Below are 21690 nucleotides of genomic sequence, written 5' to 3' on the forward strand. Positions count from 1 at the left end.
AAAAGCAAAATCTTAACATGACACATGTGCATTTTTATATACCTAAGTATGCCAGGTTTTAAAATGACTTTGAAGTTTTATTGCTTTGTTTGTATAGTGACTGGAACAAAATTAAATTTCAGCTGTGAGGTCAATTCCATTGTCTTTACTCAAGTATAGATTACCATGATGGCATGATTAGGTCAAATATGTTAAATGAGTATTAAAAGAATAGCTTTATGACAAACAAAAATGTAGAAATCTTAAGCTGAAGCTAATGCAGTATGGGAACAGAAAAGTACACATCATAAGTGCAAAAAGTCCTTTCACTGCTCTGCTCCAGTGAAGCCTAAAATGCCAAGAAAAAAGAACTCAATGATTTAAATGTAAAATTCCACTGATATTCCAAACTGCTCCAGTTTGTTCATTAAATTATAATTAATTCTTAGAAAGTGTGCTAACAAAAAAGTTGTTAAAACTTTTACAAGTATTTCATCCTGCTGATCCACACAGAATTAATAATAGTGTATGCTGGAAGACTTTTTAACATATTAGCTAGTACGGACAGGTCATCCCTCTCAGCTCTTATGGAAAATGAAGACTCTGACTTTGGTGTTACGTGTCCAATCCAGTCACCAAGCTTGTGATTTTGTGAGCTTTAACAAATTAAATATTTGGAATCTTATAATTAGTCTATGGACAGATTTTGAAGTGCCATTGAAAATTACTAAAATTTCTAATGAATGGTAAGACTGTTTGCAAGAGGAATTAACTATTATTTTCAATGAAAGGGCTTCCCTCATAGCTCACTTGGTAAAGAATTTGCCTGCAATGCGGTAGACCTGGGTTTGATCCCTGGGTTGGGAAGATCCGCTGGAGAAGAGAAAGGCTACCCACTCCAGTATTCTGGCCTGGAGAATTTCATGGACTGAATAGTCCATGGGGTCACAAAGAGTCAGACACGACTGAGTGACTTTCACTTTCACTTCACTTTCAATGAAAACAAATATTGCATGCACCTCAAATTATGAAGAATGAGAAACATAGAAAGTAATATTTTATTTTAGGGTAGATATTATTTGTTCCTAATTTTTAGCATTCCACAAAGTCAACATATAACATAAACAGCCCTTGTCATCTCACTTCAATTCAATTCAATCTCTTTGACTGTCCCTTTAATGTTACAAAATAAATACTGTAAATCACCCCACACACTTTTACCACCTTAGTTAAGATGTCATGTCAGTGCTGGATAAATTATTTCAAGAAGTTAAACCAAACAAAACCATTTGGTCATTTTCCCTTTATCTGTGCAGAAGCATCACCCAGTAGTAAAATAAACAAATACAGATATATGACAGAGATTCAATGAATGAATGAAACATCCATGCACTAGGGTGTTTTCAGATCACATTAGGGCAATCTACCTGAGAAGTGTGTAAGTTAGCAAGGAAAGCCACCGTAAGTACACTGTGTATCCCAGTGAGACTTGACTGAGAGTGTGTGAACACACCATCACAAATGGAGGTCCTTCATTAGGAAAGAAAGCTCAAAGTCTTTGCATTAATATGAAGGTCAATAGCAGCACTTTCTAATAATACCAATTTTAGTTAAAATTATGATCCATCACCCATTGTGCTAAGCACTTGACATGTATTGCATCATTTAATGCTTATAGCATCTTTCTGAACCTGTTCTATTAGCGTCTTCACTTTACATATGAAGAAAATGAGACTGAGAGAAATTAAATAATTGCCCAAGGTCATGCAGCTATGAGAATACAGAGTAGAAATGTAACACTGAAATGGAATGTCATTAAAAAATAATATGTCAAAAATATGATGCTATTAACTTTCAATAAGGCATAAAGAAATTGACTGAATCCAATCAAGCCTTGCAAATTTAAACAGTAACCAGGAAACACTGCAAAACTCATCTTAAGTGAAGGAAATAGATCAGGGTTCACCTGTTTACACAGCAGTTATTAAGAAAATAAGAATTATCATAAACATCACTAGCTAGGTAGGATCATCCTGAAACCCTATGATCTTCATATCCTGTGTCCTCATGTAAAATCTATGCCCAAGACACTACCATTACCAGCCCAGATCTTTAATCCCACCTTCATCCTAATTGATAAAACTGGTCCTATTAGTTGAACTTGTAACATAAGATTAAGAAATATATCAGTTCAATTTTAATCAGAGATCAAGAAAAAATGTTAAAAAAGAGAAAAATATGATTGTTGTACTGTTTATATAAAGATAATTTAGACCTGTAAACAACATTAAAAAATGATTGACTAACTACTGAAATACGGAAAAGGTAAAGTGGTATAGCCAAAAGCTGTAAGTAAGTAAGTATGGAACTCTACAAATATTTAAATCAGTCAAAATAAGAAGGGAAGGAGGAACAGGGAAATGCAGACAACAGGTACAACAGAGAAAAGAGTAAAATTATAGATGACAATTGAAACATTATGAATAATTAAATTATTAACATCATAAATAGCCCAATTGAAAGCTAAGATTGTCAAAAGAGATAAGTATGGATTTGTACTTCTGAACAAGATGCAGTAAAGGGTACAAGATTTGCCCTCACACCTTAAAATACCACAAGACTAAGCGAAATAGATGAGAAATAGACTTCAAACATTAAACGGTTAGCACATTACAGTGATCCCTGGGAGAAGTGAACAAACGAGGGGACTACAATTGCCCCAGAAAATGCCTGAAGGGAGTTTTCAGAGCCGTAGAAGGGGAAGACCAGATGCTGCCCATCAGTCTCGCTCAGTTCCCAAGCAAATGTCACAGGCCTCCGGGAAGTGTCGTGTTTTCACATAGATAGTCAAATAGATCGAGCGACTAACACACAGATGGATAACTGATTTTCAACAAGGTTGCAAAGATAATTCAGAGAATAAAGGATAGTCTTTCCAAGAAACGGTGCTAGAACAACTGGATTTCTCTGTTGAAAAGGGAAAAAAGAGATTCTGCGCCGTTGTTGCTCTTTAGTCACTCAGTGGTGTCCAACTCTTTGTGCCTCCGTGGACTGTAGCCTGCCAGGCTCCTCTGTTCATGGGATTTCCCAGGGAAGAATACTAGCGTGAGTAACCATTTCCTTCTCCAGGGGATCTTCTTAACCGGGGATCGAAACTGTCTCCTGCACTGGCAGGTGCTCTCTTTACCACTGAGATATCAGCGAAGGAGCCTGAGCCATACTTCACACCAAACATAAGAATTATATCAAAACAAGTTTTATGTCTAAATGTAAACCTAAAATTCTAATTCTTCTAGGAGAAAAAATTGAAGAAATATTTACTTAAATTAGGAAAATTTTCTTACATATGACACAAAAACACAATCCATAAAGGAATAAATTTACAAATTTGACTTAATTAAAATTGAAAACTTCTGCTTTTCAAAAGTAAAATAATAAGAATAATAATAAAGAAAGGAAGAATGTGAAAATAAAAGCAAACATAATGATAAAATATTTGAAAGCTATATATTTAATAAAGGGCTAAAATATATGAAGAAACATTGAAGCTCAAAAATCAGAAAACAAGCAAGCCAATGGTGGATAAATTGGACAAAAGATTTGAATAGACACTTCATGAAAGAAGGTATACATAAGATACATAACAACATAGGAAAGATCAACATCAGGAGACAGAGAAATGTGAATTAAAACCTCAGTGAGCTACCACTGTACATCTATTAGGATTTTTAAGATTAAAACCAATGACTATTTCAAGTATTGGTGAGGTTATGGAGGAACTGGAACTCATACCCTGATGGAAGGAATGCAAGATTTTATAACCATTTTGTAAAAGAGTTTGGCAATGCCCTTTAAATTTAAAATTTAAATTTAAACCTACCTAACATATGATCCACCCATTCTCCTCTTAGATAATTACCTAAGAGAATTGTAATACCCCCAAATTGAAAGCAACTACCTATTCACCAAGCAATAATTGGAAAAACAAATTTCAGAATATCTATACAACAGAGCACTAATTAGCAACAGAAAGGAATAAACTGTTCATATATGCTACATGGATCAATCTTAAAATATGTATTCTGAGTGAAAGAAGACAGACATCCAAAAAAAGACAAAGCATATAGTCCCACTTATCTAAAATTCTAGAGAAATTAATTAATCCATTATGAAAGAAAAGAGATTGTGGTTGCCTAGCAGTAGACAGGAAATTTAGGTATCTTTGTATATCCCAAAGCACTTAGCACAGTAATTAACCATATCATAAAACCAAAGACTATTTCTCTAAATGAAAAACACACAAAAACTTTTGTGACTTTTTTTGTTTGAGAGAGTATGGGATGGGTGGGAGAGATTACAAAATACTTTAAGGAAGCTTTGAGGTGATGAATACATTCACCATTTTGTGGGTGGCAATTGTTGCATGGGTGTATGCACAGCTGCAAACACATCAAATTGTACATTTAAAAATGTACAGTCTATTTATTGCTGTGTATTTGAGTAAGAAAAAGAGACTCAATATAGAGATAAAATTCTCTCTTATGGCAAGAGGTATTTGATTCAATTTTCTTCTTCTTTAATTGTTAAAAACAAAGAATGGAATCTAAAATTTAAATATAAAGAGGAAATAATTTGAATTGAATAAATAAAAATTTATTATAAACTATAGGTGCACATATTTTCTTTTCTTTTTTTTATAAAATACATTGTAGCACTATGAATACCAATTCATTTTCTACAAATGAGTGTTGCATCTATTTTCCCAATTGTTTTCTTTCAATTTTATGGTTTCATTTAAAATTTTTTGTTTTACTATTTTCAAGGAAGAAATAAACATCTTAAAAATTATAAAAAAATAAAAATAGAATAATATATCACCATTTGGAATAAAGAAAGCCTTTTACATCTTATACAAGCATTCCAATGTTTTAAAAGGAAAATTAAACCACATATTTAAAAGCTTAAGGAGAACTCTTAGGAATTTATTCTTAACATAGTAAGAAATAGAAATCTAAAATCTTTTTCTACAATTCTAATTGTTATGTAATATCATACATGCTTGGTTCTACTTCCCTATTCTTCATCCTGGCCTGTCAGGCTTGTTTGTATCTACAACTGTATCAGAATGATTTTATTAATATATGTATACATAAAATTTCATATTAGTTGTTGAATTAGCTCCCAATCATTGTTTTCTTTTTCAAAAATCCCTTTTATCCCAGATAAAATTTGCTGTATAATTTTTAAGCTTAAAGCAAGCACTGTCTTAAATTTCATTAACTTAATATTAATTAATTAACTGATTAAGAAGGACTGACACATTTAACATGCTTTATTGCCTAGCCTGGGGCATCAGTCATTAAGGTTGTCCCTTATGAAGTAAAGTCAGTTTCTTCACATGGTTGTCACCTCACATGTAACTATAAATAGAATTAGCAAATGTTCTTGCATATATTAAATGTGCTTGCATATATTATATAGAGTGAACTTGAAAAGAATGCTTTTGGAAATTTACCAATATTAAACCCACTGCCAGCAACAGAAAAAAAAAGGATGAGTTATCTTTGGAAAATAGTAACATGGTTCTAATGCAAAACCAGATCCTCAGAAGTTCTAAAATGTTATTTGTTAAATTACACTACTATTGAAATTACCTGTACTAAATTCTCCATTGGAAATTACTTCATAGATTGAATTTTGTTTGCATAATATGTCTGAAGAATGGTGATATATCTCTTTGTCACCGTTCAAATACTGGCATGATTGTGAAGAACACCAAAATTAATCCCTTTACTTTATTGTTGCAGTTTATCTATCTTTGTATGTCCCGAAGCATTTAGCACAGTAATATAACCATATCGTAAAACCAAAGACTATATCTCTAAATGAAAAACACACAAATACTTTTGTGACTTTTTTTGTTTCAAAATATGTAGCCCCCTGTCATGTAAACTGATAAGAAAAACACAGCCTCCTCTCTATAAACCCCCTCCTGGGAAAATAAATTACTAACCATAACTTCAACAGTTGCATACATAAAATGTGCAACTCTGAAAGGCCTCATGGCAGTAAATGTACTCTCAACCCTGAGAAAATAATTACTGAGTGACTGATGGTATGTGGTGTGAGAAAAGACTTCACGTTCTGAACACTAAGTTATGAGGTTTTGATCCTGTTCTCATTTTTCCTGTGATTCCAATAACGTGTTTTAATCTCTAGAGCAAAGGAGGCTAAAGTTTTTCCTTCCATCCAATATCTTTAGCCATTTTGTATAGGGTCATTTTCCTGTCATTTAATACACAAAATCAGGTGTCCCTCTGCTCCTCACCTTCCATCATGTCTGCTGTAAATTTTTGAATGATTCTTTGAATGGGCTGAAGACAACTCATTCTCTCAGCACTTCTTTTTATGAACCTTCAGGGACTACAGTTAAGACAAAGCCTGGTGTAAGAGAACAGAAAGCAAGACATTATAGTCTGAGATGTGACATCAACAAGTCGAGAAAGAGATAGGTGGAGCTTCAGTTCAGTTCAGTGCAGTCGCTCAGTCATGTCCGAATCTTTGCAACCCCATAAACCGCAGCACGCCAGGCTGCCCTGTACATCACCAACTCCCGGAGTCCACCCAAACCCATGTTAATCAATCAAGTTGATGATGCCATCCAACCATCTCATCCTCTGTTGTCCCCTTCTCCTCCTGCCTGCAATCTTGCCCAGCATCAGGGTCTTTTCAAATGAGTCAGCTCTTCACATCAGGTGGCCAAAGTACTGGAGTTTCAGCTTCAACATCAGTCCTTCCAATGAACACCCAGGACTGATCTCCTTTAGGATGGACTGGTTGGATCTCCTGGCAGTCCAAGGGAGTCTCAAGAGTCTTCTCCAACACCACAGTTCAAAAGCATCAATTCTTCGGTGCTCAGCTTTCTTTATAGTCCAACTCTCACATCCATACCTGACCACTGGAAAAACCATAGCCTTGACTAGACAGACCTTTGTTGGCAAAGTAATGTCTCTGCTTTTTAATATGCTCTCTAGTTTGGTCATAATGTTCCTTCCAAGGAGTAAGCATCTTTTAATTTCATGGCTGCAATCACCATCTGCAGTGATTTTGGAGCCCAGAAAAATAAACTCCACCACTGTTTCCACTATTCCCCATCTATCTGCCATGAAGTGATGGGACCGGATTCCATGATCTTAGTTTTCTGAATGTTGAGCTTTTAGGGAAACATTTACTCGAGGGTTTCCAAGAAAACTGAGTTGATGGTTGATACATATTATCTAGGAAAACTTTCTTCTTATTGAAAAAAAAACAGAATTGTAAACAGAATCATTAAAGATTGGGGCCATTTTCCATCCAATTCCATTTCTCCTATTGCCATAGTAATAGGGTTTTAACTGAGCACATAGTTACCTAGTTAAAGCTTACATTATCCAGCTTCTTTTTCAGCTAATGGTGGTAAGGTAATAAAGTTCTTATTTTAAAGGATGTGTTCTTATTTTATTTAGAGGATGTGTGAGTGGAAATGATGCTTATGACTCCTAAGCAACTAGCTTGAAAGAAAATTATCATTGATGAATGGATAAGAAAGCTGTGGTACATATACACAATGGAATATTACTCTATTAAAAAGGATGCATTTGAATCAGTTCTGATGAGCTGGATGAAACTGGAGCCTATTATACCAAGTGAAGTAAGTCAGAAAGAAAAACACCAATATAGTATATTAATGCATATATCTGGAATTTAGAAAGATGGTAACAATGACCCTATATGTGAGACAGCAAAAGAGACATAGATATAAAGAACAGGTTTTTGGACTCTGTGGGAGAAGGTGAGGGTGGTGGGATGATTTGAGAAACTAGCACTGAAACATGTATATTACCATATGTGAAATAGACAACTAGTCCAAGCTCGATGCATGAAACAGGGCACTCAAAGCGGGTGCACTGGGACAACCCAGGGGAATGGGATGGGGAGGGAGGTGGGAGGGGTAGTCAGGATGGGGGACATGTGTGCACCCGTGGCTGATTCATGTCAATGTATGGCAAAAACCACCACAATATTGTAAAGTAATTAGCCTCCAATTAAAATAAATTAATTAAAAACAAAAAAGGAAAATTATTTTACTTTCACTTGCTGTCTTTCCCCTTCTCTCAGACTGAAACATGGTGCAGAAGTGGCCCAGCTTTGACTTGATAGATAAGGAAAACATTCTTTGAAATGAGATGATGGAAAGAACTTGGGCTTCTTGCAGTTTGAGACCCTGTCAGCCTGAATAACTATCCTGCAGACTTTTACATGAGAACTAAATTTTTATCCGATTTAAGCAACTGCGTTTTGTGGTCTCTGTTTCTGTGTTTGTGTGTGTATGCAGACTCTTAGCCATGTCTAACTTTTGTGACCCAATGGACTGTAGCCCATCAGGGTCCTCTGTCCATGGGATTTTTCCAGGCAAGACTACTGGAGTGGGTTGCCATCTCCTTCTCCAGGGAATCTTCCTGACACAAGAATTGAACCTGCATCTCTATCATCTCCTGCATTGGCAGGCAGATTCTATATCACTGCACCACCACCTGGGAAGCCTGTTTCAGTAAACGAGTCTAATTCAAACTAAAACGGGGGTTTACATATAAATGACATTCAGCTTAAAATCTGAAAAAAATATTGGGCTAACACTCAAATAAACAATAAGGAATTCAAGGGCCACTAAAGGGAAAATAAAAGTGGGGCATGAAAAACAATTCTGCAATCTAATATCTATATATATAATGAAATAATATTTTTTAAAAAGTTTAATACCCAAAACAAAATGAAAAGTTAAACCATTTATCTACTCAGCCATTAAAAAAGAATACATTTGAATCCATTCTAATGAGGTGGATGAAACTGGAGCCGATTATACAGAGTGAAGTAAGCCAGAAAGAAAAACACCAATACAGTATACTAACACATATATATGGAATTTAGAATGATTGTAACAATAACCCTGTATATGAGACAGCAAAAGAGTCACTGATGTATAGAACAGTCTTTTGGACTCTGTGGGAGAGGGAGAGGGTGGGATGATTTGGGAGAATGGCATTGAAACGTATAATATCATATATGAAACGAGTTGCAAGTCCAGGTTTGATGCATGATACTGGATGCTTGGGGCTGGTGCAATGGGACGACTCAGAGGGATGGTACGGGGAGGGAGGAGGGTGGAGGGTTCAGGATGGGGAACACGTGTATACCTGTGGCGGATTCATTTGGATATATAGCAAAACCAATACAATATTGTAAAGTTAAATAATAAAATAAAATTAAAAAAATAAAAAGCAAAAAAATAAATAAAATAGAATATGGATTATAAGAAACAGAAAAAAGAAAATGAAATGGAAAGCAACAGCCTGGTATATAAACTGAAATGAAAAAGAAGCTGACTGAAATAAGCTGTGAAGCTTCTTCAGTAAAGAAGCTAAAATTTTACATTAGATTTCAATCTCTCTATTGGAAGTCTCAAAGAACTAGAATCTTACCACAGAAGATATAATTAGTTATGAAGAGTAAGACAGACAATGAGGTTAAATGATGGGACGATAGGCATTTTATCAGAAAAAAATAGAAAAGTAGACAAAAGTAATCACAAATATTTAAGATAAAACTAAGCTGAAATGAAAGAAAAACACATGATCCTTTTGGTAATGCTTAAAGAATAAATTTCTACAAAGATAAAAGGAAAGAAATAATTAGGCTATTTATAAGGAAATAAAAACTAGGCTTTAAGCGTCTAATAACTATATCTAAGAATATTTTACAACACCAAGTGATGTTTAACAGAGAGAGAAAAGTATGGCAAAAATATACACGGTGAAGTTAATATTTTTCTGTGAAGTTACTGGAATTATATTCACTGATACGTAAAGACTCCGTGAAAATTACTTGAAGACATATTTCATCAATCTGCAAAGGAATCAAATAATAGATTTTAAAATAATGAAATAATCATTTATACCACATAAGTAGTTTTTAGGTAGGAAAAGAAAAGGAAAGAAGTAAAAATCATGAGATAAGGATGTGTACTTTTAGACTAAATCCCAAAGCACTAGTAAAAACTGGAAGACAAGCAGTACCTGTGAAGATAACTGAAGCTCAAAGTTCTAAAAATGGGACATTCATAGACATATTTCTATGCATGATGTTTTCTCACAAAAGGAAGCTATGATTATTACACATGCCTACAAAAGGAAGTGCATGTTGGGAATGTTCTATGCACGTGGATGGGACCTGGGGACAGGACGCTGGGCACAGAGTCTATGGACAGACTGAGTAGCTGGGTAGCTCACGTGACTCTGCACACATAAGTAATGAATAATGACTCAAACCATGTAAACAAAAATGTATTGTTTTCCACATTTTTGCCAAATTTACTGGGAGCTGACAACAAGCTAAAAAGGATATTCTGTTAACTCTGAAGTTAACTTCAGTGGGCCTGGGGTAAGCACCATGGTTCTCACAAGAGGGACACAAGACAAGCAGAGTCAGATGATGGAGCAGAGGGAGGAGAGAGCATGTGATGTGGGACCAGGATGAAGGAATGAGTCATATCCTAGAAGATGGAAAAGACAAGGAATAGATTCTCCCAGAATCTCCTGTAGGAGTTAGAACTGCTGGAATTTTTGTTTTAGTCCTGTAAGAATCACTTTGGCATTCTGACCTCCAGAGCTGTAAGAGAACGAATTTATGTTATTTCAACCACTATCTTTGTGGTAATTTGTTGATATTGGCAACAATGGGGTTTTTGTTGATCCTTTCAGTGGAAGATCAGGAAAGCTGACAAAGCCAGATGGAGAGAGGATGTAACAGAATTTGAAGAAGTGAGATGAATACAAAAATGCTTCCATAAAAAGTGGGGAATATATGAAGAAAGAGTATGTAGTTAAGATAATAAATTTTATATCGGTGCTTACTGGAGCATGTATGGATGGCGAGGACAACCATTCATCTGGAACGGAGTAACAGATGACACACGGAAGAATGGAGATAATTGCAGGAGAAAAATCCTGATAAGGAAAAAGGGATTTGGTGAGAATCAAGTGCAGATACACTGACCTTTGATAATGAGTCTCTTCTTTAAGATTATAGGGGAAGATGGGCTGACAGATAGAAAGACATGGTGATGGCAAGGTGAGAGACTTTACACATGAGATTCCCCTTCACCCAAGAAGGAAAGGGCAACCATTGAAATTAAAGAAACATATGGAGTAAGAAGTTTGAAAGGTTATGAAAGGATATGATTTGGTAGGAAAGTGATTTTATAAAGTGTGAGTTTATAGTCTTATTTTAAAATTGATGATTATACATGTATAGTGACATCAACACAGGCATGCGTGGGTATTTTTTCCAACAATATTCAGCAACATGAGTGCAAAATGGAAAGATATTTGAGCATTATTGCAAAGGTATAATAGGTAGTAGTAATAAGTAGTAATGATCTTCACAAATCACGGGCTCTAAACTGAAAGAGTAGACAGAAAAAGGTGGAAACAGAGTTAAAATTACATCAGTGAGTTCAAGACATTCACAGGATTGCTCAAATAAATGATTCTCAATGTCAAGTGTCCCCAAAGTGGTTCTGGGCTAGAGTTAAAGACACAGAAGGAAAAACACAGGCAAAATATGCTAGCTGATAGGATGTGCTTGTACCCAGTGGGAACTTACAAATTATGTGGGGTGTAGCACTTTGTGAGATTTTGCATTTCCAATCTTAGAACTGACAAAGAGCAAGTAAGAGCAAAAATCACAGAAATCACAGCATAATACTATTATTTGGCTTCATTTTAAATTTCTCTAAAGATTGTAAAGCCTTGTGCATGATCCCATATGCCTGTGTTGGGATGGCTACACGTGTAATAAATAGCCATGTGATCTTTCACACTAGCTCTCAAGACCTTGGTAAATCTGCCATGTTACCATGTCAGTTCCAAAACTTTTAATATGAGAAAACTTACTTGTTAACATAACCAGAAAAGATTCATTAACCAGGTTCACATGACATAAATATAAATTCAGAATAAGATATAAAATTGAAAATATTATACAAGTATTAGAATACTAATGATAAAAAACATGCCATCATTAAAAGAAAACTGATACTGGACAACAAATTTTTTTAACAGGTTCTTATGATCATACAATTAGGATAATTGTAAATAATTAAAAGAAATATTTAAGAGCACCTTATGGTTTTTATTTTGTGATGGATACAACAGATGTTTAACAGCACTCATTTCATTTATCTCACAGTAGGAGTGTTCTTGCCAAAAAGATTTTAAAGTTGAGTCATTTACTAACTTCAACTCCCTAATCCTAGCTACCTACCTGATCTTCAGGTAGCTGCTTGTGGAGTATTAAAAGGTGTTTGCTCCTGAGTTATGATGTGTACATCAGTTTAGCAACAAAATATTGACAATAATTTCTACTTACTACACTTGTGAGAAAGTAAACGCACATCATGGAGCATTATAATAACTGTAAATTCTTCCTATGACTCTTCTTTAAAAAGTAGCCAAGAGACAGTTACAGAATAAGGAATGAATGAGGAGAAAGAGGAGGTTAAAACACAATGAGTCATGGAGGTGTCCTACCTCAGAAAACATAGGTGCTATCAATGAAAATGGAAAAAAGACCTATCGTTCTGGGACATTCAAAAAAATAGAAATATGTGAGTGTATTATGTTTCTATTAAATCGATGAAGCTTTGTTTATTGCTATTCTCTTCACTTAATTCTAAGCTCTACTTACCTTTTTACTTAATTTTACCACCAGAAATAATCAAAGCAAAAATAGTTTACTAAGTCAATACCACTTAACTAATATTGAAAATCTAAAATAAGGAATACAGGGAAGAAAAAGCAAAAATGATTAGAAAGGGTAAAGTTAATCACCTAAGCACCTCTATTATCATAGTAAAGGTGAAGCAAGTACAAACAGATGATATCATTGGTTTATATTATATATATAAATTGTAGATTAATAAATTTACATATATATCAATATTATATATAATAAATTCCTCCTTCCTCTCCACTTGCATTTAAAAACTATGTGTGTGTATATCTATATCTATAACTCATCAGAAATTTCCATTCAATTCAATATTTAGGAGGACATTGAAGTAGTTTAAATGTATTCATAAGCTAAACTAAATAAATGAAACTTTGTAGCCATACATCCCAATGGTGATACACCTAATCAGGGTGAAGATTTCAAGTGTTCTGCTACAGACCTCATCCTAACCCTGTCCAACATCACAGCACTGGTAATCACTCCAGGGTAACCTACAGTGATAGCTTCCCAGGTCAGACATCATCCTCGCTGGTTCAAATTCAGGTTTGCCTCAGGTATCTCCCTGAACTGTGCCTTAAAAATCCACCAAAGGTTAGTTAAACATACAGAGTCTGAAAGATCACATTTAGGCGGAAGACAGAGGATATTGATGACTTAATAGGATTCTCTAAGAATTTTGAAAGTGGGTCAAGACTGAACAGTGTATTTCAATGTTAACAGTATATACAAAGCATAATGGAGAAATGGATTAAAAGAAAAAGAAATCTTGAAGAATGATATGTGGGTAAATATGGAAACAAAGAAAATGCACCGTTCAAGGAAAAATATGCATTATGTATGAAATCAGACTCTGGAAGGAAGCAATATGGAAAAATAAGTCAAATAAAACAATTGGACTCTAGCTTTATTCAAGGCTATTAGAGGCCGCAATTAATAAAATAGTAGCAATGTGCTAAATGAAAGTCTCTTACAAATGGAAGTTTTATACTATAATTTGAAAAAGAGCCTAAGGTTATCTTTAAAGCTGTGATCAGAAACAGACGTTCTGACAGATCAAAGTAACATCTTTTATTTCATGTCTCTCTGCAGAACAATTAAGGATTCTGTTATTAGCCATCTGTTAGGTTGGGGTTTTATTTTAGATGAGCTAAAAAGAACAGGATACACCATCCCAGGACTGTATTTGAGTCATCATATGCACGAATGTTTGTTTATATTACCATGACATTTTTGCAGTAGAGTCTTAGTAAAAGACACTTCAAATGAACTGATAAATTATATGACATGCTCAGACAAGGTAATGGAGTCAATCAGAAAATCTCTCATTAGATAAGGTTATGAAAGCTGTGAGGTTATAATAGTTGTGAATAAGATGGGTACAAATTAAAATGTCCAAAAGGCTAAAATTAAGAGTTTTTCTTTCACAGCAGTGCATTATACAAGAGTTTTTTCCTCTTCTTAGTTTTCAACAAAATTGGAAAAAAATTAAGTGTAAAGTGTTTAAGCTTTAAAAACTAGTCTCCTTCTGTCATCGTTGGACAATGCACTAGTTAGGAGAAGGTGGTTCAGAAAGTTTTGGAAATGCAAGCTACTTTTTTTCAGTGACAACTTTCACAAAAATGTCTGTGGGGAAAAAAAAATTTTTCTTTTTTATTTAATTAAAATATTTTTAACTGGTAATACATGAATTGCCTCAGGGGATAGAGAAAAAAAAACTCTGTCATTTTCATTTTATTTATAGAGTATTGAGAGAAACATTCAAAGATCCAGAAAAGAAAACAAAAATCCTTTAAACAAAAACATATGACCATATTTGGTCAAATATGACAATATTTTTTGAACATTAAATATTCTATTTTCCCCAGAACTTTTAAATCAGGGGCAGCTGATAAGTTTCACTCTAGTCCCTGGGTCATGATGGGTCTTCTGAAACTAGAATGGAGGAAGTTCTATAAAGCAAGATGCCTTATCTTCAAAATTAGTTCTTTGAAGATGCCTCTCAATGGCAAATCTAAAAACTGAATCTTAAATTCTAGTCTAATTGGTAACTGGTAGTTGAGGAAAATGATAGAAATGTTTAATTATGCTTAAATTCAATTGATTTTTATGGACAATGTTTTTGTATGCTCATTCTCTATTCAGAAACCTCAGAATTATAAAATGTAAGAGCTGGAAGGTGTCATGGAGAATATCGAAAACAAAGTCTTCATCAGAAAGATTGAATGTAGCACAGAGTGGGAGGAGAGACACACCCCAATTCCTACTCTCATAACCAGACAGCCAGGAACCCTGAAACACTGAGAATCACAGGTCTTCTCTCTGGGAGATGATGACTCATCAGAGCAGAAGCACATAACCTCTCCACGGGACTTTATGGCTGGTCATCTTCCCTCTGAGAAGTAAAAGCAAAAAAGATTGAAGACTCCATGCAGCTGTGGATTTCCATTTATTAGAGTCCAAAATGCAGTACTTGGATGCAATCTCAAAAACGACAGAATGATCTCTGTTCGTTTCCAAGGCAAACCATTCAATATCACAGTAATCCAAGTCTATGCCCCAACCAGTAATACTGAAGAAGCTGAAGTTGAACAGTTCTATGAAGACCTACAAGACCTTTCAGAACTAACACCCAAAAAAGATGTCCTTTTCATTATAGGGGACTGGAATGCAAAAGTAGGAAGTCAAGAAACACCTGGAGTAACAGGCAAATTTGAATTTGGCCTTGGAATACAGAATGAAGCAGAGCAAAGACTAATAGAGTTTTGCCAAGAAAATGCACTGGACATAACAAACACCCTCTTCCAACAACACAAGAGAAGACTCTAAGCATGGACATCACCAGATGGTCAACACAGAAATCAGACTGATTATATTCTTTGCAGCCAAAGATGGAGAAGCTCTATACAGTCAGCAAAAACAAGACCAGAGCTCACTGTGGCTCAGACCATGAACTCCTTATTGCCAAATTCAGATTTAAATTGAAGAAAGTAGGCAAAACCACTAGACCATTCAGGTATGACCTAAATCAAATCCCTTATCTTATACAGTGGAAGTGAGAAATAGATTTAAGGGCCTACATCTGATAGATAGAGTGCCTGATGAACTATGGAATGAGGTTCGTGACATTGTACAGGAGACAAGGATCAAGACCATCCCCATGGAAAAGAAATGCAAAAAAGCAAAATGGCTGTCTGGGGAGGCCTTACAAATAGCTGTGACAAGAAGAGAAGCAAAAAGCAAAGGAGAAAAGGAAAGATATAAACATCTGAATGCAGAGTTCCAAAGAATAGCAAGAAGACATAAGAAAGCCTTCTTCAGCGATCAATGCAAAGAAATAGAGGAAAACAACACAATGGGGAAGACTAGGGATCTCTTCAAGAAAATCAGAGATACCAAAGGAACATTTCATGCAAAGATGAGCTTGATAAAGGACAGAAATGGTATGGACCTAACAGAAGCAGAAGATATTAAGAAGAGATGGCAAGAATACACAGAAGAACTGTACTAAAAAGATCTTCACAACCCAGATAATCACGATGGTGTGATCACTGACCTAGAGCCAGACATTCTGGAATGTGAAGTCAAGTGGGCCTTAGAAAGCATCACTACGAACAAAGCTAGTGGAGGTGATGGAATTCCAGTTGAGCTATTTCAAATCCTGAAAGATGATGCTGTGAAAGTGCTGCATTCAATATGCCAGTGAATCTGGAAAACTCAGCAGTGGCCACAGGACTGGAAAAGGTCACTTTTCATTCCAATCTCAAAGAAAGGCAATGCCAAAGAATGTTCAGACTACCACACAATTGCACTCATCTCACACGCTAGTAAAGTAATGCTCAAAATTCTCCAAGCCAGGCTTCAGCAATATGTGAACTGTGAACTTCTTGATGTTCAAGCTGGTTTTAGAAAAGGCAGAGGAACCAGAGATCAAATTGCCAACATCCGCTGGATCATCGAAAAAGCAAGAGAGTTCCAGAAAAACATCTATTCCTGCTTTATTGACTATGCCAAAGCCTTTGACTGTGTGGATAACAATAAACTGTGGAAAATTCTGAAAGAGAGGGGAATACCAGACCACCTGATCTGCCTCTTGAGACATTTGTATGCAGGTCAGGAAGCAACAATTAGAACTGGACATGGAATAACAGACTGGTTCCAAATAGGAAAAGGAGTTCGTCAAGGCTGTATATTGTCACCCTGTTTATTTAACTTATATGCAGAGTACATCCTGAGAAACGCTGGACTGGAAGAAACACAAACTGGAATCAAGATTGCCAGGAGAAATATCAATAACCTCAGATATGCAGATGACACCACCCTTATGGCAGAAAGTGAAGAGGAACTCAAAAGCCTCTTGATGAAAGTGAAAGTGGAGAGTGAAAAAGTTGGCTTAAAGCTCAACATTGAGAAAACGAAGATCATGGCATCTTGTCCCAACACTTCATGGGAAATAGATGGGGAAACAGTGGAAACAGTGTCAGACTTTATTTTGGGGGGCTCCAAAATCACTGCCAATGGTGACTGCAGCCATGAAATTAAAAGACACTTACTCTTTGGAAGGAAAGTTATGACCAACCTAGATAGCATGTTGAAAAGCAGAGACATTACTTTGCCAACAAAGGTTCGTCTAGTCAAGGCTATGGTTTTTCCTGTGGTCATGTATAGATGTGAGATTTGAGCTGTGAAGAAAGCTGAGTGCTGAAGAATTGATGCTTTTGAACTGTGGTGTTGGAGAAGACTCTTGAGAGTCCCTTGGCCTGCAAGGAGATCCAACCAGTCCATTCTAAATGAGATCAGCCCTGGGATTTCTTTGGAAGGAATGATGCTAAAGCTGAAACTCCAGTACTTTGGCCAGCTCATGCGAAGAGTTGACTCATTGGAAAAGACTGATGCTTGGAGGGATTGGGAGCAGGAGGAGAGGGGGACGACAGAGGATGAGATGGCTGGATGGCATCACTGACCCGATGGACGTGAGTCTCAGTGAACTCCAGGAGTTGGTGATAGACAGGGAGGCTGGCGTGCTGCGATTCATGGGGTCTCAAAGAGTCGGACATGACTGAGTGACTGAACTGAACTGATGTCCATGTCAGAAGCTTTCTCTGTCCTGTTGCTTTAAAATTTTGCACACAAAGCCCTGAGTGACTGAGACCTGTCTTTGGGCCTGGAGTTAAATATTCTCCTTTGAAGAGCAAGAATCCAGCAGCACCATTCATCATAAGCTATCACACAGATTCATATTATGCCACTGCAGGGGATATCTGTAAATGTAGACTCATATTATTTTTAAAAGAAAACTTAAAATTATATAGAAGAAATTAAGCATAAGTGAGAAAATGTGTGTGTATGTGTGTGTGTGTAGCCTCTGATTTAAATGAACAACATTTTATGTTCATCGTTAGCAGTTAAGCTCAAGGAACTTTGACCATATATAAAATCAGTCCCAAAGATAGAAAACTTGAGCAACACTTGCGCTTTGATATAAAAATGTAGGCTTTACCTTGAGTCGTATAGTGCACCTTCATTCTGTGGCAGGTAACCACTGCATGTAATTTGGAAAAGACCTTCATACACTGTGATTACATGGACCCAGTCTATTATATAAAATATACCCAACATAAAATTCAACAGGGAAACTTTAGAAAGTATGTCTCCACATTTGAGAAACATCTTTCATTTTTGGTTAAAACGTTAAAAAAATCCAGGAATCATTATATTCATTCTTTTTTAAAAATTTAATTTACTAGAGTGATGCAGTACAGTTAACTGCAGACCAATTCTTTCATTTTTGTATTTTCTTTATCTAATTCCTGACTTTCCTTATCTTTTATTTCTCTTCTGTCTTCTTCCCTGTATGTTTTACCCCCTTCTTATCTCCCTGTATGTTTTAATATTTCTCAGTTTTTTCTTTTCTTCTGTGTTTTTCAATGTCATCTTCCATAATCATTTTCTTCTGAAAAATCAAATTATATAGGCAAGCCTGAGATTCATGTTCCAAAAAAGTATACTTTTCTTGTCTTTTGTACGCATGCATGCCTGATCAGTCACTTCTGTCATATCCGACTTTTTGTGACCACCCCCCATGGACATTAGTCTGCCAGGCTCCTCTATCCTTGGGATTTCCTGGCAAGAATGCTACAGTGGGTTACCATTTCCTCCTCCCGGGATCTCACCGACCCAAACCAGGGATCAAACCTGCATCTCTTGAGGTTCCTACACTGAGCCATCAGGGAAGCCCCTGTCTTTTGTATATAATGCATAATTTGTTGAAGGTATACTAACTGAGTTGAAAAAGGTACTATTCAAATAAAGTTGGGGTAATCTGAGGTTAACTTCAAGAGCTATGGTAAGCTGCATCCTAATCAGCCCTTTTACATCCTCAAGCCCCAGATGCCTTGGGAGCTGTGGGACATCATTCAAGAAATCTCCTCAGAGCTGATCCAGCCAAACCCCCCATCCTCTGGGATGCTTGGCATTGCCATTATGATGTCACTGTGTGACCAGGTGGATATTTCCGAGTTCCTCCCATCCAAGCGCAAGACTGACGTGGGCTACTACTATCAGAGGTATTTCCACAGTGCCTGCACAATGGGCGCCTACCACCCATTCCTCTTTGAGAAGACATTGGTGAAGCACCTCAACCTTGGCACAGATGAGGACATCTACCTGCTTGGAAAAGCCACGCTGCCTGGCTTCTGGACAATTCGCTGTGGAGCATAAGCTCCCCAGCCAGGCCCCCTCACCCTTCCCCACTGGCATTTTACAGCCAGTCTTCTGGCCATTCCGGGCCTGAGAAGGAAGACTGTGTTCCTGAATAATCACAGCCCACACTTCAGGCAGCAAGAGCCCTGGGGCTTCAGAAACGCAAGGGCAGGGCCCCCAGCCCAGCCTGCCCTGTTGTCACGGGGGTGTGTGAACCCAGAGCCTCCTGTCTCACTCATGTATACCCCGTTTAGCATTCCCTCCAGAGAGGGTCCTCCCACCCCCAACCTAGGTAAATGCAAGATCCACTTTTCCCACCAGGGCTGCCAAAGCTGGTCTGCTTTCCCCACCAGAATGATGTTGTTATTGCAAACCAGAGAAACAGGAAAAAAAGGTACAGTCTCTATCCTCTCAAAGAAGGCAATTGGCACCCCACTCCAGTACTCTTGCCTGGAAAATCTCATGGACAGAGGAGCCTGGTAGGCTGCAGTCCATGGGGTCGAGAAGAGTCGGACACGGCTGAGCGACTTCACTTTCACTTTTCACTTTCATGCATTGGAGAAGGAAATGGCAACCCACTCCAGTGTTCTTGCCTGGAGAATTCCAGGGATGGGGGAGCCTGGTGGGCTGCCGTCTATGGGGTCGCGCAGAGTTGGACACGACTGAAGCGACTTAGCAGCAGCAGTAGCAATCTGAGGTTAAACACCATGAGAAAATGAAAAGAATGGAAATGGGGAGAGAGAAAGGCAAGGATAGCGATAGAATAGGAGGGAGGCATTTAGGAAATTAGAAATGTATCAAAGAAGAATTGAGGGGAAACTATAATAAAATATATATGATTAATTATAATGCCATTGATACTGTACCATATGGTCATGTTAAGAGGAACAAACAAAGGGAAATTGCATTTTCCTCTCTCTCACTCTTCACACATAATCACACACATACATTCTCTGTTTCCCCCCCTTCCCCTCTGAGTATGTATGCGTCTGTGTTTATATCATAAAGGTAAAGATTGCATGCTGCTGCTGCTGCTGCTAAATCACTTCAGTCGTGTCTGACTCTTTACGACCCCATGGACTGCAGCCCACCAGGCTTCTCCGTCCATGGGATTTTCCAGGCAAGAGTACTGGAGTGAGTTGCCATTATTTACCCCTAAAGATTTAATTTGAAATTTTATTCAGCTATTGATTACATGAGTGAGTCTTGAGCAAAGTATTAATCTCTCTCGGTTTCAGCTCTCCTTTCCACAATGAGGACACTAATACTTGCTTCTCAGGTTATTTTCACAGTATTTAAATAATATCATATCTATTTACTGATTTGGCATGGATCCTACTAAACATTCGGTTGTGGTAAAAACAGCTAGCAAAATTCATGTTCTCTCTTCTTTAAGATCACAAACACTAGCCACCTTTGGAGATAATAGAGCCATGGGGGGACGACTGTGAACAGATGTGAGCAAAAGTGATGTGTACCATTCTGGCCAATAAATACTTTTTACGTTTCTTTCTCAATGTTCTTCCTCCTTCAGCTGGTGATGAAGCTTGACCTTAGAAGCCTATGTCCATTCTTCTCTACCCTTCAAAATGTATGTAAATCTCCCAGCCTCCTTCCAACTTTATAACTCAGAACATATCTTTCTTAAGGACCTAAGAACCTTATCTTTGAAATATAAAGCTAGAAAGAGATAATACTCTTCTCTCTCAGTCCCTGTGGGAGGGAGGAAGTCTTACTTCAATGGATGGCTAATGAGCAAACACAGATAGCCTAATCTCAGAGGAAAACATTTGTAAACACAGGAATAACTGATCACCACACCCCCCCCCCAAAAAAAAAAATCCTCTAGCACTTTCTCATTAGCCCACTCCAGTGCCTAAAATCTTCCCAACCATTTGATTCAGTCAAATTCAACCTCTCTCCCTTACTGAAATAGTCTTGAATAAAATCTTCTTCATTGGTTAACTTTGATGTGATTTTACTTTGCCAACCCCACCCAACCACTTTTCATTATTAGGTGAGTAATAACATATATTGCTTTGGAATTATTGTAAATATGATTGTTTAAATTTATAAATGCTTAATATTCTTTTGTTATTAAAACAACGGATGTCTAAGTGTGATACAGAAGCTGAAAACTTGAATTGGGGTGCTATAATAAGAGAAGCCTGGAAAACATAGGCA

The 21690-nt window shown here is 36.7% G+C and overlaps 1 protein-coding gene across 1 annotated transcript; it reads left to right on the top strand.

Moving 5' to 3' along the window:
- The first annotated feature begins 10934 nt into the window (after positions 1–10934).
- On the top strand, positions 10935–19524 carry LOC129654242 (beta-galactoside alpha-2,6-sialyltransferase 1-like). The gene is made up of 3 exons (XM_055583757.1): positions 10935–11043; positions 13185–13279; positions 19132–19524. The coding sequence occupies exons 1-3, from the start codon at positions 10935–10937 to the stop codon at positions 19522–19524; spliced, it is 597 nt and encodes a 198-aa protein (XP_055439732.1).
- Positions 19525–21690: the final 2166 nt, after the last annotated feature.

Source organism: Bubalus kerabau, chromosome 5 (assembly GCF_029407905.1).
Source record: "Bubalus kerabau isolate K-KA32 ecotype Philippines breed swamp buffalo chromosome 5, PCC_UOA_SB_1v2, whole genome shotgun sequence".
NCBI classification, from domain to species: Eukaryota; Metazoa; Chordata; class Mammalia; order Artiodactyla; family Bovidae; genus Bubalus; species Bubalus kerabau.